Below are 19,618 nucleotides of genomic sequence, written 5' to 3'. Positions count from 1 at the left end.
ATTTGATTTAATTGCATAACAATACAGTCAATATGAGGAAAAAGGTGTAGGGAGGAAGTCACAGTGTCTCTGTTCAATTTGCACATCAAGACTGCTGGCCACCACAATTTTAATGTTTGAGGAACTGGAAGATTACATTGAAAGTTGTATTGTTCCATGTCTCAAAGAAAAGCTAGGTGGGAAAATAGCCAGGTTTGCTTGTTCCTGTGCTGAACAGCTACCAGCTCTCTGACTTACACCCCCTCTGCAAGATTATGGTACTTGTCCACTTCTGAGGGTATCTTCTACCCTACTACTTTAATGTATTCTGCCTTCTCCTATACATAAAGAGGGGTAGCTCATATTCATGTCATCATGAACCAAGTCAAAGCCTATGGCTCACTAATAGTAAGCATGTGTTCTTGTCTACTAGGAATGTAAAATGCCCTGAAATATGTGTGATATAAAACAGCACAACATAAGGTTCCAGGCTGTTCTTGTTACTTTCTGTTGTCAGCACAGTTGTTGGTTTTCAAAATTAAATGTTAGTTTAGCATTAACGAAGCATTCTTGATTCCTCTAAAATGGAGGTGGATAAAGGTGATGTCTTTGACAGCTCAGCCCAGACTCTCCTTGATTCGGCAAGATCTAGAAATTCTTGGCAAGATCTAGAAATTATATCACTATGCAGATCATAACTGACACTGAAAAAGATGTCCATAACTGGACAGAAATGCACCCGTTGTTTCCCAGGGGAACCCCGTTCTATTCTACATTTATTCTACATGCCTGCAAGAGTTTTAATTTTGGATAGGGGTTGCTTCTGGTAGTGGTACATGATTGTATTATTCCACCAATTTATCCCTTCACCATCAGTATATCTTCTTTGAAACACTTTGCCTTCAGTGTGTGGTAGTAACAGCTCTGGTCCAAGGTGGTAGTTATGGACCAGTCTTCCTCACCACTTTCCCCAGAGATGTGAAATAAGAAGTGAACAAGCTGGGTCAATATGCTCCTTTGCTGTCTTGAGCAGAACTGCTATGTTTCTAGAAACATAGCTGTTTAATGGCAAGAGAAAGCACCAATAAGCATATGTGTCTTGTTCATTCAAGTTAGCTTGAGTTTATTCAAGTTACGTGCTCAAATGTACCCAGAATTACAAAATAAAGGTTTCTACCTTCTATTCCAAAAAGGTAATAGCCTTTACAATGTAGTATAAACTCTGGACGACAGCCCTAACTATCCATGTTCCTCCTAAAATATTTAACAATCTTTAATAAGTTCTTTTTTTTTTGACTATCTAAAAAATTAAATTGTTGAAGTCCCTGACCGTTGTACTCACCTTCTTTTCTTTCTTCCATATTGTTTTCCATCTGCATTTTTAAAGTTCATTTTCTATACTGTATTTTTGATATCCTTATGGTGTGTCAGAAAAAATCATAAAAAAACAACCAAATAGAACAACCCACCCAAACCCTTTTCAAATAGCCATTGTGAGACTACCACTATACAGTAGTTCAGCAGCAAATACCTAGCTGGGATATTTGACTGTAATTGGTATTTTCCTATTAAGCCTTCAGTGAACTCAAAATTACAGTAAAATTTAACTATTAACCCATGTGGCAAATTACTTTAAGTGGTAGCAGATTTCTTTCTAGCTTTGATTGCTCTGTATAACTCTGAGATTTTCAGACAAAGGCTATTTAAAACCCTCCATTCCCATATAGTGAAGAACTGAAAATGAAGACAGATGAGTAACATTTAAAGAGCTTTGCAAGTGTGTCATGAAAATTTACCAGCTTTGTAACATATCTATTCACCTGCCCCCTTTCAAGGTTATTGTAAGAGAAGGAGACACAAACTAATGATAATTTATGTTTTAATATCATAAGTGATGGAGTTTGCAAGGTTACTGGAAGACTGCTTTTTCCCAATAACTTCAGTGTTTTGATTGCTTCTGCAGGATCCAATACTTTTCCTCTGGAAGATGATCTACCTGTGGATACTCTAATTTTCCATATATAAATCTAACATGTTCTTAAATCTCTTTAGCCTGGTTCTTAAATCTGTTTAGCCTTGATGTGTCTTGTGTCACTAGTTCCATGCCAATGTTGCACTTGAAGATGGGATATTTTTTTATCATGCTGTTTGTTTCCATCTTTCACTAAGTGCTTAGTTTATGCAGTATGACACCAGGGACCAATTTTTTCCAGTGTTTTTGTCAGATGAAATAGAGACAGAACTTTTTTTTGCCTATTTCTTTTCTGACTTAAACTTCCAGAGCTCCAGTGACATTCATTATCAGTTTCTGAGTGCACTCTGAAAAAATTGCTATCCTAAAATAAACTAAATGCTAAAAAATAACTGTATTTATTAAGCCTTCTGATAATGCTAATTGGTAGTCAAATAGTAACAGGCACTGGGCTAGTTTCAAGAAATGTGATCTCAAATGTGTTATCCCTCAACTGCTAATAGAAAAAGTTTTAGTGAAATAGAGATTATGGAAGTGTCTAAAAGGAAGGACAGTATGATATGACCTACTTAGCATCTGTATTTCTAGGATACTCCAGACGGCGTTGTGTGTGCTTCTCAGCAGGGCTTCTCAGGTTGGTTCTGGAATAAAGTAGTGATGATTGGAAATATGAAAGAAGTGGAAAAGGATAATAAGACTATTCTGTGTTGTTTAACTTGTTCTTTGTCAACTCTAAAGTCATGTATGGAGAGGAAGAAAGGAGAAATGACATTTTTAACATTTTTGATGTTCTTTGTAACCTCAGAGACCCGGATTCCGCCTTCAGTTATGCAAATGGAACTGGATTCTTGTCCCAAACATATCTCATTACTTGGGGCATAATCCTGAATGGTCTTTGAAATTCTGATTTGATTCGAGTCAACGTGGCTAAATAGTTTCAGGTCTCCAGTTTCAAAATGTTGTCTCAGTGGCATGGCTGAAATGACAGTAAACTTTCTCGGCTTATGTAAAGTGGTGTAATTTTTTTGAGTGCTGCACTAGCACTTCCCACACTACCAGAGATATAGCCTTAGTTTTAGCTATGTGACTTGCATGTAGTCAAGAAAGGGGTTTGGGGGCTTTTGGGTTGTTTTGTTTGGCTTTTTTCCCTAATGCTTTGATCATTTGAGTGGCTGACCTTTTATATATATTAAAAAATACATATGCATATATATAGATACACACAATTTCAGAACGAAAAAAAATTTGTCTGTAAATTGATACCAAACATAGACAATTGCACAGAATAAATGTTTGGGAACACATGACTTAAGAACACTATAACTTTTACCACTGTGAAGGCTGTTATAATCTTTTGTGCCTTGTCATGCATGTGTTCGTTGATGCAAATACTTGTGCTTCTCCAATAAGTTTTATGAATAAAATGCACAAACAAGCTGAGCAGAGACATACGTGTCGTTGGGAAAGGACTTTCATAGGCTGGGCAGAAATGGAGTTTCTGCATCGGCTTCCTGTAATGTTAACCCATGTCAATAAAATCCACAGGAAATGTGTCTAGCATTTTGTCCTTTTTAAATTTCCATTTTTAATAGCAAGAAGACACTCCAGGCAGTGCATTTCTGGGGGATTACATTTCTCGGGTGGCTGAAGTCACTCACCCTTCAGCCTTGTTCCTCGCAACACACCCGAGGCGAGCAATAATCCCCAGCAAGGCACTGCCTGTCTTATCTTATTGCTTAATTATTATACCTATTTAATGGTGCTTAGAACATTGTCAGCTGTTGAGAAAAGGTAATTATCACTAGTCAAATGAAAAACACTTTTTTGGCTGCCTTACGGATACACATTTTACTGGTACCTTGATACATAATGAAGCCTGATAGCAAAACTTTTGCTTGTCTCTTCTTCAAGCCACAGCTGTTTCCCTGCTAAATTCATCCCATCTGTCTCCCCTTCCGTAAGGCTGTAGGCAGTATAGCATAAGTACAGAAGCAGTTCAGTGCTATTTTGGATAAACATAGCTGAAATTTGAATCTTTGCCATTTGCAATGCACACATTTTGTTTTACTGCTGTAAAGAGAGCTGTCAAAATAAAAACTACATGGATAATTTACTGAAATGCAGTCAAATAAAGGGATGATCAAAGGGAAAAGATGAAGATATAATCTAGGGTCACTCTTACATTCATGGTCTATTCTGAATTAATTTAATTGTTGACCTCTTGGCATTGCTGGGTACAGAGGAATTGGTAATGAATAACAAAAGTAGAAGCCACTGAATTAGAATAGGACTTGAAGTCCAAGCTTCATGTCAGAAAGGGTAATTGTAGCAGGCAATTATTTGTGATAGCACCTTGTTGAACTCTCTGACCAAGGCATAGTTCTTTGCTCATTTTGTTAAGGAGTAGATAATTATAATACAACTTGGAAATTAAATCCATCATTTCTATATGTGGCACTGTCTCTGAACATAAAAGGACACCACAACAATCACAATGATGCAACAGTCATTACACCTCTTACTCTTTGCAGTTGTGATTGACATGGAAAAAAATATATTAAAGCTGAGTACTTCATTTGGTTTGTTGTTCTAAAATGGATTTATGGTCATTAATCCAACGATTGTGTTTGAAATTCCAGGTTTCCTAGAAGAGAAGATCCAAGTGACAGTAAGGTCTGTTTGACTCAAATAAAAGGAGTACAGTGCAACATATAATATTTGAGGATTTTTTTCAGGCAAAACCCTTTTGAAAACATTCCTGTATTCTACTGAAGTGTTAGAAGTCCTATGGCACATCTAGTAGGAGAAGGGCTTTGACCACTACTTCTTGGACATATTTTCCTTTCTCTGTGTTAGTGTGTTCTATGTGGTCAATCCCAGAGAAAGATTATGACTGGTAATGCTTGTCTATTGTAGGAGAATCTTGGAAGCAATTTCTAGGTTAGCCCCGATGTGTATTTGGGATAGTTACATGTTCTGTGGAAATTAGTTATTGAAGGCTTGTGTTTCCAAATCTGTATTGCCTTAGGCAAAGGTGAACAAAGCCATGTTTGTCCTAACCTAGAAGATGCTCTTGTTGACAAAGAAAGAAGCAGATGATGAACTTAATGGTAGTGAACAATGAAATTATCTAAATATTATCTCAATATTGATCTAAATGTTATGAGCATGAAGTTCCTTTGAGGAAAAGTACTTTTTGGAATTCACTACTACTGAAATACTGTGTTCCGTACCAAGGCAGAGAAAGGGGGAAAAAAGGATGTTAAGTCACTGTCTGCTTCTGTATTTACAGAACTGTTTTTAAACTGTATCAAAAGAAACAAAGTGGTTTTTATTCTTACTAAGAAAGGTACTGCAACATGTAAAGCTCACACAGTAGTTTTCATGTAAATATGTGTAAAATCAATAGTCTGTGGCAAAGATCAAAACAGCATTACTCCTCCATATTTAAGGAAATGTAAGAATTTCTCTATAGACACTAAATTGAAATATCCAAAGATTTCAAAATACTATTTTTGGTTTTGTTCTGTAATATGAACATAAATAATGCTGTTATAATCAGTGAAACTGAATGTTGATAGTTATTCCTGTAACTGATCCAGGAGCTGATAACACACCTACTGCACCAGAACTAGTACCTTCATGTATTCGTTTAAATGAAGAAGGGCTCCATTATTTTTTAATGGAAGCCCAGTTCTTCAAGGACTCCATCAAATGTAAAGGCCCCTCACCCTCTGACTGAAAATGTAGTTGTATTGACTTCTCTGAGGTCACATAAGTATTTCAGTAAACATATAGCTTCTAGGTCTTAGAACAATTTCTTTTATAGTAAATATATTGTGGTAATTCCTAAAGTTCTATTAATGTCTGATCTGATATTTTAAAAATAGTGTCTATGGCTTGGTCATCCAGTTTTGATAACATACATCTGATGGAACATGTATGTTTACAAAAGTAGTTTTTCAAGAAACTTTTGCTATTTTTCCCCCCCACTCTTGAAAAGGAGAGATTTACATATTGGAAATGGTCAGTTCCTATTAAAATCATGTAGGTAGCTGCTGTAAGTTGAAGTGGGAGGCCTGTACCCTCATGAATAACAGTTTTGACAGATCCACTGCATTTTTCCCAAACATGATTTTAAAACTGCAAGTAGGTGAAGAAAATCAGGTTGTTATGAAGAGTTTTACCCTCTTGTTGCACAGTTGAGATTTGAGGTTGGAGAAGTGAGCAACATGAAGAGCAAAACAAGTTATAGTGACTGTCTTTGCAATGTGCAAAGTATTAAGAAAGTTGTCAATACTATGCTTTTCTCATATTTGTTAAATTAAATGTTTGCATTATGGAGTACTTTGCCGTAAGTATGTGCATTTTTTAAAGATGTGATCAAAACCCCAAGATTATGTGAATTCCTGTTGATCCTTCATCTGCAGTGTTGAGTATTCCCCCACTGCTGGGACTGTTTATGGTGATCTGGATCTAATAAGGGGTCTTTTTTCAAACCTAGCACTTAAATACTTATTCGGTTTCTGTCTGCCCATTATCTTTTTACTTATAGTCAAGATTTTTTTTTTCTGTTCAATTTTTTAGAACAGACAGAAGGCCTTATATTTCCAGTCATTCCTTCTGCAGGTTAGTGTAAGGACAAAAGAAAAAGAAGGAATGGGTTAGAGAGCTCACATACTACCAGACAAAAAAAACATCAAGTAACATGGAACAAGATAAAAACTTTGAAGACAAAATATGAAAAATATTCTTACAGTGCTATTTTGTATTCTTTTCCCTTTACCATTTAATGCTTTTCTTATGTTTAATGTAATTTTAGGTATTCCAACAGTACATGTGGAGGGAATATTTTCTGGAAAAGTCCTGAAGATTTCTGGATCTTCTGAAAAAATATATATTGTGGATGTACACAGTGAACAAAAACCTTCATTTGTTCAAAATTTTTCATGCAATTTACTTGTTTGCTCAGTTGTCTTGTGAGTTATATGTTCAGAACTGAAAGCCAGTATTACTTTTTCTCTGTCTTACTGTCTGCTCTCACTTTCAACTGCCTCTGTTTTGGCAAATTTTAGACTTAGTTGTTGTTATAATTAATACTAATATTTTGATTAAATATAATCTGCAAGTTCAACAATTCAAAAGTAATTTTTTTATAGCATCATGGCATAAACTGACCAGTACCATCTTTATGCTACGTAAATGTTTTTCAGTTTTTAGCCTAGGTTCTCTCAAACAGACAATTGTAACATCTCTTAGAAGTGCTGGCAGGTTGTTTATACGAAACTAAAATCCTTTTTATACAGCAATAGTGAGCGCTGTTTTTTTTGGGTCAGGTGTTTTTGTTTTGGGTTTTTTCTATTAATAGTGCAAGGGAAAAGCTTACCCTGTATTACTGTGTTCAAATGCTTCCCTCTGAGCTGTTCTTCGCTGAATTGTCTCCAGACCCAGCACATCCTGTTCCATTTGAGCCCCCCTGATGTACAGAAGCAGCCCCAAAGTTTTAAACAACAGGGACTATTTATACAAAAACAGAGGTTAAATTAATTTTGGTAAAAGACAGAACTGATTAGCATCCTGATAGTTAAATTCATTAGCAGAGTACCCCAGTTGCACACTGGTTAAAGCAATGTAGCAAGATAAATGAGTGATCCTTTCAATGCTACTTTCTTTCCTTTTAATAATAAGTGGAACTTTGGTTGCTGGAAACATCTGAATTAATTTGGTCCCATAAATATAATAGATAACAGTGGTCCAGAATTAAAAATTAGAATTACTTGAGATGTTAGTGCTGTTTGTGTTATCATCCTAAAATTTCTGTTCCATTAAAATTTATCCTGTTCTATTTAGCTAATTTCTATTCATATTTTTAAATAGCACAGCTGGGGATTCTTTCCTTTGTAATCTTTTTGGGAAGGAATTTTTTCTAATACTTCAGTGACTTTCTGCATCAGATTGCAGGGTAATGTTACCGTCAGTAATGTTTACATCAACAAATGTAAATTCAAATTAATTCTATTATTTAAATAGCATAATGGAAACACATGGTGCTTTGTAGTCATGTAATTAAAGAAGATCTGTGCCTCCAGGAGTTTATGATCTGAAGATCAAAACCATTTCCACATGCAACAGACCTCTTCTAAATTATCGGTCTACAATTTGGGGATTTTGTCTTGCGTCTATTTCAGCATAAATTTTACTCCTGAACAGAGATTTCAACCAGGCCAGTGCAGAACTGGCTGAGATGCAATGCTGAAGTTTTGTACTTGACACTTTGTGTAGGGGCAGTTTCCTCTCTAGCACAGAAAAGCTTGGTGTTTTGATGTCAATATTTATACCTCCCTGATTTAACAGCAACACTGTGAACTAAACTTTGTGAATTATACCAGTTTAGCTATGGAGGCGGGGGAAAGGGAAACTCAATTTCTTATGTTTAACAAGGAACCTGACTAGCCATGCTTTTTTTTTTTTTAATGCCTTTTTTTTCCCTTTTTTTTCCCAGTTGTGAAAGTAATTTTGTGCAAAATTGCATTTGACTTAAATTATTCACTCATCCTGGGGCAATAGCCTGTATTCACTTTCCAGCTGAGCCAACTAAAAATATGGGAAACAGACTAGCCTAGTATTCCATTGTTACCTTATATAATATGGTGTTTTGGAAATGATGATGAAGGCAACCTGGATATTTCATGGATGAATTAGTAGATTCATAAACTGAAAGCTTTGCTTGCTATTTGTAATGGTGTTTTTCTCCCTTCCTTTCAAAGCTGCTCACAAATTGGAGCTGTTGCTTTTATTTAAAAAGAAAAGAGGAGGACAAAGAAAAAGGGGAAAAAACCAAGCCTCTTTTTTCCTTTGAAGAAATCTTTGCCTGAATTGCTGGCCAAGTTCTCTCAAAAGGCTTGTGCTCCTTCAAAACTTGGAATCAAGTTCAGACCCCAGATAGGTGAGGTAGAGTACTTTGTTCACTTTATTTAGTTTTCTCCTGACAATATGCTACAAAAGAATCTGGGTGTAAGCACATAGGTTCTTATGGTCAAGTGTGATGGTTTGGGATTTTTTCCAATTATCATCCTAATTAGGACCCTGAATTAAAAAGAATTTTTCATTTCTTTTGGTCATGGGGAACTAAATGAAGAACGGTCTGTGAACCATGTGATTTTCAGGTACATGCAAACTTTCAAGCCCCTTTGTTGCTGTAATGACTTAAATGCAAAATTATTTCACAGCCTTAAGAGGCAACTTCTGCCTTTAACCTCCATGTCTGAGGACTTTTCTTAAATTGAGGTAAGCTTAGACAGTCCCTCACAGATTCACATGTTCTATTCTGTGTTCCAGTGCTTTTTTTCTCAAAGTTGTTGCTTGGGATTGCGCAGCTTGGAGGTGCTGCTGTGTTTGGTTTTACTCAGTTATTTCAATCCTTTAAACATGAGCTCTGGTCATTTCCCAACCCTATGAATGCTTTGAGCTGTGGCAGCTAGCAGAGACTTCTCAGCACTTTGTTGGGAACTATGGCTGTTTTCCTCCAAGCATTGTGTTTCAATTTTACCCATGCTGTGCTACAGATCCTGACATTGCTGGATTCAGGGCATCTATGTGCTGTGTGGATTTAGTACTCTACTAATCTTGTCTTCCAAGATAGAGCTGTGAAATGATTGTTTGTTATAGGCATTAGTGAATGTTGGCATTTTTCTTCCAAACCTGTTTGAGCAAAGTTTTGTACCTCAGGTACAGCTGTATGTTGATCAAAGTAAAAGATTTCTCCACAATGAGCAATGGTCCACATCCTACCTTCTGCATATTTGCAACTGGATTTCCATTGTACTGTTCTCTTTTTTTTTTAAGCTAGCTGTAGCTTACTGAACCTTTGGTGTGTGGCTTCACACAAATGTTTACTACATGACAGGCTAACGTAGCAACCAAGATTTGTTTTCTTCTTCTTCTTTCTCAGTGCTTTTGTCTTGTGCTGACATACTGGATTCTGTGCTGTACAAAAGGAAGTCCTAGACGATAACTAGTGTATCATTGTTCTTGGGACCTGTATTTTTGGATCCAGACTCAGATGAAGGACTTGTGCTTAAAAACATCCTGTATATGGCAATACCAAATACCAGGTTTCCTAAATCAGGGGTAATCTCATAGTTCTAATATAACACTGAAAAACGCAAAAAAATTAAAAATCCTGTATCAATAGAAATACCTGAATTTCAGGGTGCTTTAGGTGGAAAAATAACCAAGAAGAATAAGATATTCTAAGAGGATGTAGCATTGGCAACCCACCCCCAAAATACAGCAGAACAACAACTCCAAACTACAGAGGTTCTGTGAAAACACAGTAATTCTGACATCAGACAGTTAAATAACAGACTCTGATGCGGAAAACTGCCCCAGATTCCAACATTCCTTTCAGCTGAGATTAGAAAACAAGGTAGACTAGCATGAGAAATAGTGTCTTTATATGAAGAGATTGCTCTTGTTAGGCCCATATGTGAACCACATATCCAGATTCTCTCTACATCCGCTCACTTGTCTCCCTGTCAGCATCTGAAGAGAGATCCCCAAATGATCAAATGTACCTCTCAGACCAGAATTTAATTTTAGAAGACTGTCTTGGCCTATTAATTTTGATTATAACAATGCTGTGGTGGCAGAGACATCAGATTTCAAGTAAAATTTCAGAATCAAATGCTACAAAGCTCTGGAAATAAATGCAAGTGCAACTTGCACTAATAGGTCACACTAGTTGTATGGTAAAATATATGTCATTATTGAATAAGAAATAATTCATCAGGGCATGTATTGTTCATGTGCACTTGGTGTGTTACAAACTGCAGTGTGGAGGCTGAATACTTCCAGGATCTGTGTGTGTCAGATGAGGAAGGCAAAGTTTAAGAGCCAAAAAATAAAAAATTGGTTCCAGAGCTGGCATTTGTAGAAATTTGGAACTTAAGTACTGCAGAGCATCTTGGACATTTTTGTAATTTATTTGCTTTCTTGTATTCAAGGAGTTAAATTAATAAAAACTGATTACATTAGAGTAGTTTGCATACCATGAAACTTGTCCAAATGTTATTTGAAGTCTTTCAGATTCCTGGTTGATTATTTATTTTCCCTTTAAGGTATATTTTCTTATATTATTCTTAAAATTAAGTGCATTAAGTCACCATAAAGAAGTAGAGATCATGCTAAAACAGGACCCACAAAATTAAAAATGCCAGTATGAGCATACGTAATCAGTGTAGTTATTCTATGTTTTCTGTTTTAATAATGGATGTCTAAGGGTGTTCATGCAGTTATTTAATGAAGAAATTAATTCACTTGCTAATATCCTCATTTCCCCATGTAGTCCTTTTTCAAATTGAAGCGGTTTTACATTCAATTCCCTGTTTCTCTTTGTCTCAAAAGAGGATAAGGGTTCTGTCATTTCTACAAAATTTCTACTGTAGAAATTCTGTTGCTTCTACAACTTAAAAATCAAGTGCCCAGTAAGTGGGTGGATTATTTACAATTATTAATCAAACATTTCAGGTATACCTAGAACATGAATACAGGAAACTTTAAAGCTATTTTTATAATCATTCCATATAATAAGAACTGTCATTTCTTTACCAACTTTAAAAAACCTCACTCTACGCCACACATTCCAAAAAGCCCCTCCCAAACAAACCCAAAAAGATCTGATAAGATATGGTAGAAGAGTCTTCATCAGACCCAGTCTGTTTCTTAAGCATTCCAAACTGCAATCCAGTGAACCTATTGGCATTTTCTACTGGAAATCATTAATGGTTGCCATGGGTAAGCAACAGTTCATTACACTCTGCAGTCAAGGGAGAAGCTTTTGACATACACTGCACCTTCATAATTTTTCCTTGCTTGTCAAGAGAATAAACTATATATTTCTTTTTTTTTTTCTTAGTATGCAAGCAATAAGAACGTGTGCAGCATTTTCATTATTTCTAGAGCAGTCAGTTTGCAGCAGGTCTTGGTGAAGACTTCGTTCATGGTTCCTTTATTCACCTGTTCTTGGACAAGAAGTCATAGCATGTATACAAAGTTAATTTTCTCTCTCATATCTAAATCCAAAACCATACTTTTTGCCTAAAAAGTAAATTGCAATTCTGAAGTGCCAAATCAAATACATGTTTCACATGTGCGAAGGACTTCTGCTGGCCATACTTCGTATTTCTGAAATTCTGTTTCTGATGTTTGTACGGACTCTTATTGAAAGGAGGGCAGCATTGGATGTTGCTGGTGAGGGATTGGGATGGGCCAAGGGAGTCTGTGACAACTCTCCAAGCACACCTTCCTCTGAAACTTTGGTCCCAGATGTGCGCCGACATACCAGATGTGGTCACAAACAGTTGTTTTTGACCTGACAGGTTCAGGAGCCACCCTGCTGGGTTGATTATTGCTTTGCTATCCAAAGGAACACAGTGGATAAAATACGCATTTTTCAACCCTAAGTGATTCTGAGTTATTAAGAATCTTCCAGGAAAATGAAAAGACACATACAGACACTCCTCATCTAGGAAAATAAAGGAAGTAAATATGTTCAATCAGATCATGGAAAATAATTTTCTCTCTCATCCCCCACAGTCCTCTAGGACTGGGGCAAGTGGGCTAAGCCGGGGCATTAATACCTGAATTGAAAATTGGTTAATGATCAGAAATATGTATGAAACATAGAAGGTCTGAAGATATTAACTCAAGAGGCTGGGGAGGGGTTTTGTTTATTTTATTATATATATATATATATTTTGGCATCATTTCAGAGTATGTCAGTTTTGAGTATTGTGCACAGAACTAATTGAAATCCTAATTTTAAATATTTCTTTTTACTGTAAATACCCTTTATATAGTTCTTTATTATAACTGGAAAATCAAGCCCTGTCAAATTTAAATTGAGCTAAATTGCTACATCATTGAATACATTGCCACATTTTAAATTTTGCAATACAAGTGTGTTTTGAACTTCTTAAGAAAAGAGATAAAAAATGTAATTATTGGAGGAGAAAGTGTCTTTTTAATTTTGGTTTTGTATAAAACTGTTCAAAGCAATGTTGATGAAATTTTAAATAGCCTTGAGACAGAGAGTACTAGGGGAAAGGAAAGCACTAGCCTTAAACAAACAGCTTGGAAACCTAGTATTGTCCTCAAAAATGCTGGTTTCAACCAAATCTTCAACATTGGTTTACTCTTTCTGTGAGGATAGGATGCCATCATTTGTGTAGGAACTCTAACTCCCAAATAGCTGAGGGGAAAACCAATTTGTTCACTGTGTAGTTGAACACAAGCAATCCCATATTGTAGGGAAAACTGTTTTTGTGAAGGCAAAGGAACGTTCTGTGCACATTGCAATGGAGACTTGGTGCAGGGAGACTGTTGGGAGCAAATACATGTTTAGTTTCTGTTCTTCTGGAAAAGAAGATGTTCTTGCTAGAACAGACACATGTGCTGCATGTTCCTATGCTCCACAGTGCTTCACAGATAACTGCATGAACAGTACATATGAGCAGCATTTGAGGTAGAAATGTTATCTTTTATCTTTTTGATGTCTTATTTCAGTGGTGCAGGAAAATTCGAGGAAATAGTCTTTTTGAACAAAAGGTGCTGCAAATTGTCAGCAGACAGAACTACAAAATCATGCAGTCTGTCCTTAAATATTTCTATCTCTGCCTACCCTTTGTTAAGTAAGATCACAGAGTGGTCAGTGGGAGTTTTACAGGAACATTTATTTATAATTTCTAGCTTCTATTTTTTTTTTTTAAATTCCAGGCTCTGAAGTGTATATTTTCTTTTCTGTTTTAGTCCATTATGTCACAAATGGGCAAACGATAACTCATCACAAACGAAATTCTTTTTGCAGCCTGTCTTCTGTGGTGTCTGGATTCTAAAGAGATAACCTGGATGCCTGCATGCCAGTGCAACCAGGATTTTTATGGTGTGAATAATCTTTGCTCATCACACCAAAAAAATCAGTGTGTCAGTGTATTCCTGCAGAGTCATTAGCATACAGACTCACTGTGCTTGCTTAACAAAGCATGGTTTGGTGTATTATAGTTTCCTAGTCTGCTTGTCGGATTCACCTCTGACAAAAGCAGAGCGCAAATTCAATCCCTTCTTCAGTGGCACATTAATGTGGGGAATAAATCTTCGGGCATAAGGTCTGAATGGCAGTCATTTAAATAATTCAAATGCAGGGATCATTTTGCCCATGTGCCTTTCATTTCTTTGTTTTCTTTCACTGTATTTCTCAAATTACTGAGAGACAAATGATCTTCTGCGACAATCTATATTTTTAAAATATCTAGAGCTAAATAATCCCTCTCCTCTTTAAATGCAGTTTAATTGGTTACATGTAAAATAATTATTTGCTCTCGCTTTTGTGGTGTGGAGGGGGGAGTTGGAGGGGAGAAGTAACATACAAGCAGATGTGCTGCTAGATCTACAGGCTTCTGCCAACCATATGGCATCTTAAAGAAAGATGGTTGGAGCGTCTGGATTAGCAAAGAGTCGGGATGGAAAGCCATGTGTCGTGTTGGTACAGGCAGTTGTTTTAGCTCTCTGTAAAAGGCTTCAGGAGATTGTGTAATGGAACAAATGGTACTGCAAGCCTAGTAACAGCCTTACCGCTGCTGGAGAGGCAATTGGCCCCCAGGCGAGTACTGCTTCATCCTTGCTTGTTGGTTTTTTGTGAAGGATTTTTAGATCATTATTATGTGTTCTTCTTTAGCGTACAGGAAACTTGGGAGATGTAATTCTGAACTTTATACTTGAACGAGAGCTATTGTGTGCTTAGGATTTTTTCACACTCTCATTTTTTATAATGAAAACATATAGTTCCTTTCTCTTTGAAATTAAAAGCTCGTGCCCCTCTGCAAATTTCCCGCATCCTTCGTGAACACTTTGAGACATCAGTTCGCTGAATTTGTATCTGTTGCCAAGATTTTGGGGGAAAACTGCTCTCTCTAGGATTTGCTTAGTTAAAAAGAGTGGGGCTATTGTGCTTGTGGCTATAATGTACCAGCTTGGCATTTGTATTCTGTTTGACAAGGTGCTCTTTATGCAAACAAGGGGCCTGCTCCTATTAAAGGCAGAACTCCTTTAGTTTTTAGCAACACAGGATTGGGCCTTTTCATGGGGTTTTGTGTGGTTTACAGGAGTCTGTAGTTCACATTACAGCTCATAGGAGTTATTCTGGATCAGGATGAAAGCTATTGTATCCAGACCTGTAACAGAAATAAATTTCAGTCATTTCTCTACTTTCACAGAATAGAATTCTAAATACCTCTGTATGTTTCAATGTAATCAGGCCTCTTAGTAGACCTGTAAATGCAGTTTTTTCTCCTTGATAACATTTGTTTCTAAGGAAATTAAACCCTGATGCTGCAGTACAGAGTTCAATAATTAGAATTATTTTATTTGAAGAGATTTTAAGTATGTTATGATCCCAATATCATGATTTTATGTAAGGAAATAGCATGAGGGGCAACCAGACATTCATTTGTTGGTAAATACTTGCTGAGCAGGTAATGTTATGGTTTCAGAGACATTAGAAACAAAACATTAACTTCCCTATGAGAATCTTTGCTGAAAAATACAGTCTTAAACTGGGACAAACTCTGCTCTAGTGCAGCCTAGATTCACAATCATTTAAAAGTAAAATTACAATTACCGTTCTTTTTTCGCTTTAATTTTTTTCATACTCTCCAGAAGGCTCCTTATCTGGAGCTTAGGAAACAGCAGTACTCAGCTTAATCTGCAGTTTAGTTACAGCAGAACATGCTTTTTCCTGAACTGTCTGCGTGCCCCCCTGCTCAAGCCTGCATATGTTGCTCAACACTGATCAAAAGTAGCCTCCCTGGGGAGAGAGGCTTGGGTTCATTTTGTCGGCCTGTTCATTACCTCGCCTCAGCCAAGGCTGAGCCAGGTGTGAGGTGGACAGTTGTCCACCAGGAGTGGTGCCAAGACCACCAGCATCTCCCTGGAAGGCTCTTGCGATGGCTGCTGAGGAGGAGCAGAGTCAACCAGTGAGTCCCAGCGGGTACCTCGGGCTCTCTTGGGGCACCTGCTGAGCTTTCGCTGCCTTTCAGAAGCCCCGACTGCTTTCTGCCCCGTGTTCATGTGTGAGTTCACCAACAGGGAAATGTGCATTTTCTCCGGGCTTCCCATATAAGAAATTTTAAGTAACAATGTGTTTGTGCTGCAGCAACGGTATCATAGGTTGCCGAGTCTACAGAGTCAGTAATTGACTGATAGCAGGTGGATCTCGTGTTCTCGAATTGCATGTGTTTGTCTTCTCTATCCCTGCTTAAAAGAACAAACCCCATGGTTTATTTTTGAACAAAGAGCCCAGCTTTGTTTTCTTCATTTACTACTAGTGATTTAATTTTCATTTATGTGAGAATGTTCAGTTTTGAAAAGCATATCAAGACTTCTAAGCTTGCTTGTTTAAATGCTTGTTTCATAAAAGTTACCACTGTTTACCACTGAAAGATGAGAACATGGGAAAGTAGTATGAGAAAAGCATAATTTACCTAACAAAACTAACAAGACCTTGTGGTGTAATCTAAGGGGAAAAGTATTCTTCTTGTATAGTTACATTGAACATGTGTCAAGAAAGCTATTAACATTTATTTCAACTTGTAGCAAAGAAAAAGCTGATAGTTTTGCTAGAATTTTTCACTATAATTAAAATGTGGTGGCAACAGAAGAGTCTGCATGCACGTGCACAGTTGTGGACAGGAGGAATCCTGCTGGAAGGTGCTGGTGGTCTTACCAAGCTGGGATGTCTGTGACCACTGACTGATGTGCTGAACTGTGACATGGGAAAGCCTGGCTGGAGCCACCTTTGTGCTCATTTGTGTGGTATTGCTGACAGCCTGTGCTGCTATTGCAGGGACTCTAGAGCTGCTATTGTCATCCACAAGCTAAGTTGCTCTTACCAGAAAGGCATAATTGACCCTTTGCATCGGCTGTGATGTTGATCTCCAAACCGCCTGGCTGCAGACATACTATTTATTGTGCAGGGGTTAATGGTTGTCCTGAAGATAACTGTACTGATATTTGCCTCTAAAACTGCAATAAATTCCCTTCTTTCATAGCAATGAATAAGTTCACCTTGCAGTAAATTAAAGCACAGTTGGACTAATGCACATATAAATTACAAAATAGCCATTCTCTTGTAGAGAGTATAATACCGGCTATAATGTACTAATGCATTTTTAAGATGTATTTTCTGTGAAATGCTTCCCTTCAGTGTTGCTAAGCAATTGCAGGTTTCACTAACTTCACATGCAATTTTAAAATATGATCCAAACCAAAACATCAAGTGGACTCTCTGTTCATAAGAGCTGAGCTTCATGAAGGTGGGCTGACAATACTGCTCAGATTCTCTATCTCTTCTCATTTTTCTAAAAAAACTTGTGGTTTCTCAGGATGAAACTGCTTTCCTCTCAGCCTTTTCCAATTACCTTACCATTTTCCCTATCTTTAGTCTTCCATGTTACACCTGCCATGGTGTTTCTTTGATGCTGTGACTCCCTTCAGTCTGGGCAAAACTGGTTTATGGGTGTACTGGGGAATGTGGGGAGATGGAGTCTGGCCCATGGTGATACAGCTCTGCTCTGCAGTGCTGTGTTGTGTGCCAGCAGCAGCTCCCTGTGAGGTGGGAGCATGTTTGCTTGAACACCCAGTGCAAACAGAGGCTGAACCCCACTCAGGTCCCTTGGCTGTATCCACACATATCTTGAGCACAGATCATTCTTACCTCTCATGCACATCCTAGGCTCCTCTGCCCACCTTGACCGCCTTCCCAACAATTCCTTAGATCCCTACTCTGTATGTTCCCCTCTTTTCCCTTTTGTTTCCTAGAGTAAGTTGGGAAATTAGAGCTGTAATAGAAGGGCAGTGGGCTGAGCTTAGGCAAAGCTCTCAAATGGAAGCAATCTGCTCAGTGTGGATGGAGAGCAGCAAGCCCTTGTATATAAGGGCTATCTGAATGTGCTGCATAGAAAAAATTGTGTGTCACCAATATAAGTCATATTCCTCCTTTTTTGTGTCACAAGCATAAATTTAAACTTTGTACAAATCATACAATTGTCATTAGTTTGACTGTGGTTTATGCAAACCACAATAACCCTCTGTGAACCTGGAAAAATAAGCAAATGTGTGTTGCCTGCCAGAGCTTAAGGCAAAATCATTTGTTTGAAATGAACTGGAAGGAGGGGCACCTCTAGAATGGAACATAAGGGTAATGGGGATTAAGCAACAAAACTATATATATGTGTGTATATATATATATATATATATAACATTTTGATTTTTTTAGAGTTTATTTACATAGTAGTCAAACTATGTACTACTGCAGTATTGGGGTTGTGCTGCAGAACAGTTTTGAAGGACTGTGACATGTAATCCTTAAACTTGGAAAGACTCCCTTACAGATAACCAAATGAGAAGGACTGTACCCAGCACTACTGGCCTCTCATCTCCAAGGTCACTAGTGAGAAGCATTTTACTTTGCAAACACAGGTGCTGATAGCTAGAGAGATAAGCTTTCTGCTCGGTACCTCCGTGCCTGCAGCCCTTGCTGGCTGCAGCCAGGATCTGGGCTCGGGGAGGACAGCAGGGCCAAACCCAAAGCTGTTCTGTTCGCCTGCAATTGCAATTGTCAGAACAACTGAAGCAGTTGTAGCTCAGCTGCACTGCCCTTTCTAGCGGTAGGGTTGTTTTTTTGGCTTTTTTTTTTTTTTAATTAAGACAATATCTGACAAAGTGAATTAACAGAAGCTGATGCTTTTAGCAGGTTTTTTGCTTCAAATGCCTGATGTCAGCTTGGGCCACATGTACATTCTGCACATGCCATGGGATAGAAAAAGTGAAGACTTGTTTTTCAATTCTCTGCTGCCTGCCCAGACACCACATGTACTGTCTGTTACATGTCGCTTCTGATGAGGTTCATGCTGGGAATTTCTTTTTAAAGGCAAAGTATTTGTGAAGGAAAGAGTTCAGACTGGGCATTAAAAATTCTCTGTGTCTCCAGCTTGAATACAGTGATTTCTTTATGTGGACACCAGCTAGCAGTTTGTACAGGTTCAGATTTGTCTTGTAATAAACAAAACAAGAGGAATTGGAGTAAGCAGTAGGGGAAATTGAGCACATGTTTATAAAAAGTAAACTAGCCACAGAAATTGTTGTAACTAGTGACACAAGCACAGGAAAACTATTTCAGTAATACAAATACATATCTTATAAATATGAGGAGACCACTTTTGAAACCTTAGTGGGATATGTGTCTCCTACCATTATGCAAAAGAAATTGTGCAAAATCTGTTCTGTCTGGCACGTAACAAAATCAGAGAGGTGAACATCTTTAAAAAAAACCAAAAATATGTAGAGTCTGACTATACAATTGAGTATATTGCTGTAATATTGTCTGCTTTGAGCCCTGCCTTTTCTTTTTTTTTTTTTTTTTCCCCTGTGGTATTTTACAGCATTCTAAATTACTAGCCTGGATGATCTAGAGAATTGTTTTACTTCATACGTGTCAACTAAAAGCATAAAATTGTAACCTCAACTATTTCTTCTCTAGAGCAAACCTGATCCAGAGTTCATAATCCTATAAAAGGGTTTACTATTTTGTATTCCTTTAAAGGAGGAAAAGCC

General features: G+C 37.4%; 1 protein-coding gene across 10 annotated transcripts in view; it reads left to right on the top strand.

Moving 5' to 3' along the window:
* The window catches only part of SDCCAG8 (SHH signaling and ciliogenesis regulator SDCCAG8), a 104,946-nt gene that overhangs the window by 73,790 nt on the left and 11,538 nt on the right, over positions 1 to 19,618 (top strand). Inside the window, exon 17 of one of the 10 annotated variants that reach the window (XM_072927268.1) lies at positions 6,774 to 8,694. The exons of the other annotated variants lie outside the window; for them this stretch is intronic. Within the exon in view, the coding sequence (XP_072783369.1) occupies positions 6,774 to 6,840 (67 nt within the window). The 3' untranslated portion in view covers positions 6,841 to 8,694. Of the gene's footprint in view, positions 1 to 6,773; positions 8,695 to 19,618 lie in introns of those variants that run through there. 10 annotated transcript variants of the gene reach the window in all.

This window comes from Taeniopygia guttata, chromosome 3 (assembly GCF_048771995.1).
Source record: "Taeniopygia guttata chromosome 3, bTaeGut7.mat, whole genome shotgun sequence".
NCBI lineage: Eukaryota > Metazoa > Chordata > Aves > Passeriformes > Estrildidae > Taeniopygia > Taeniopygia guttata.
This window is presented reverse-complemented; position numbering and strand designations above follow the sequence as displayed.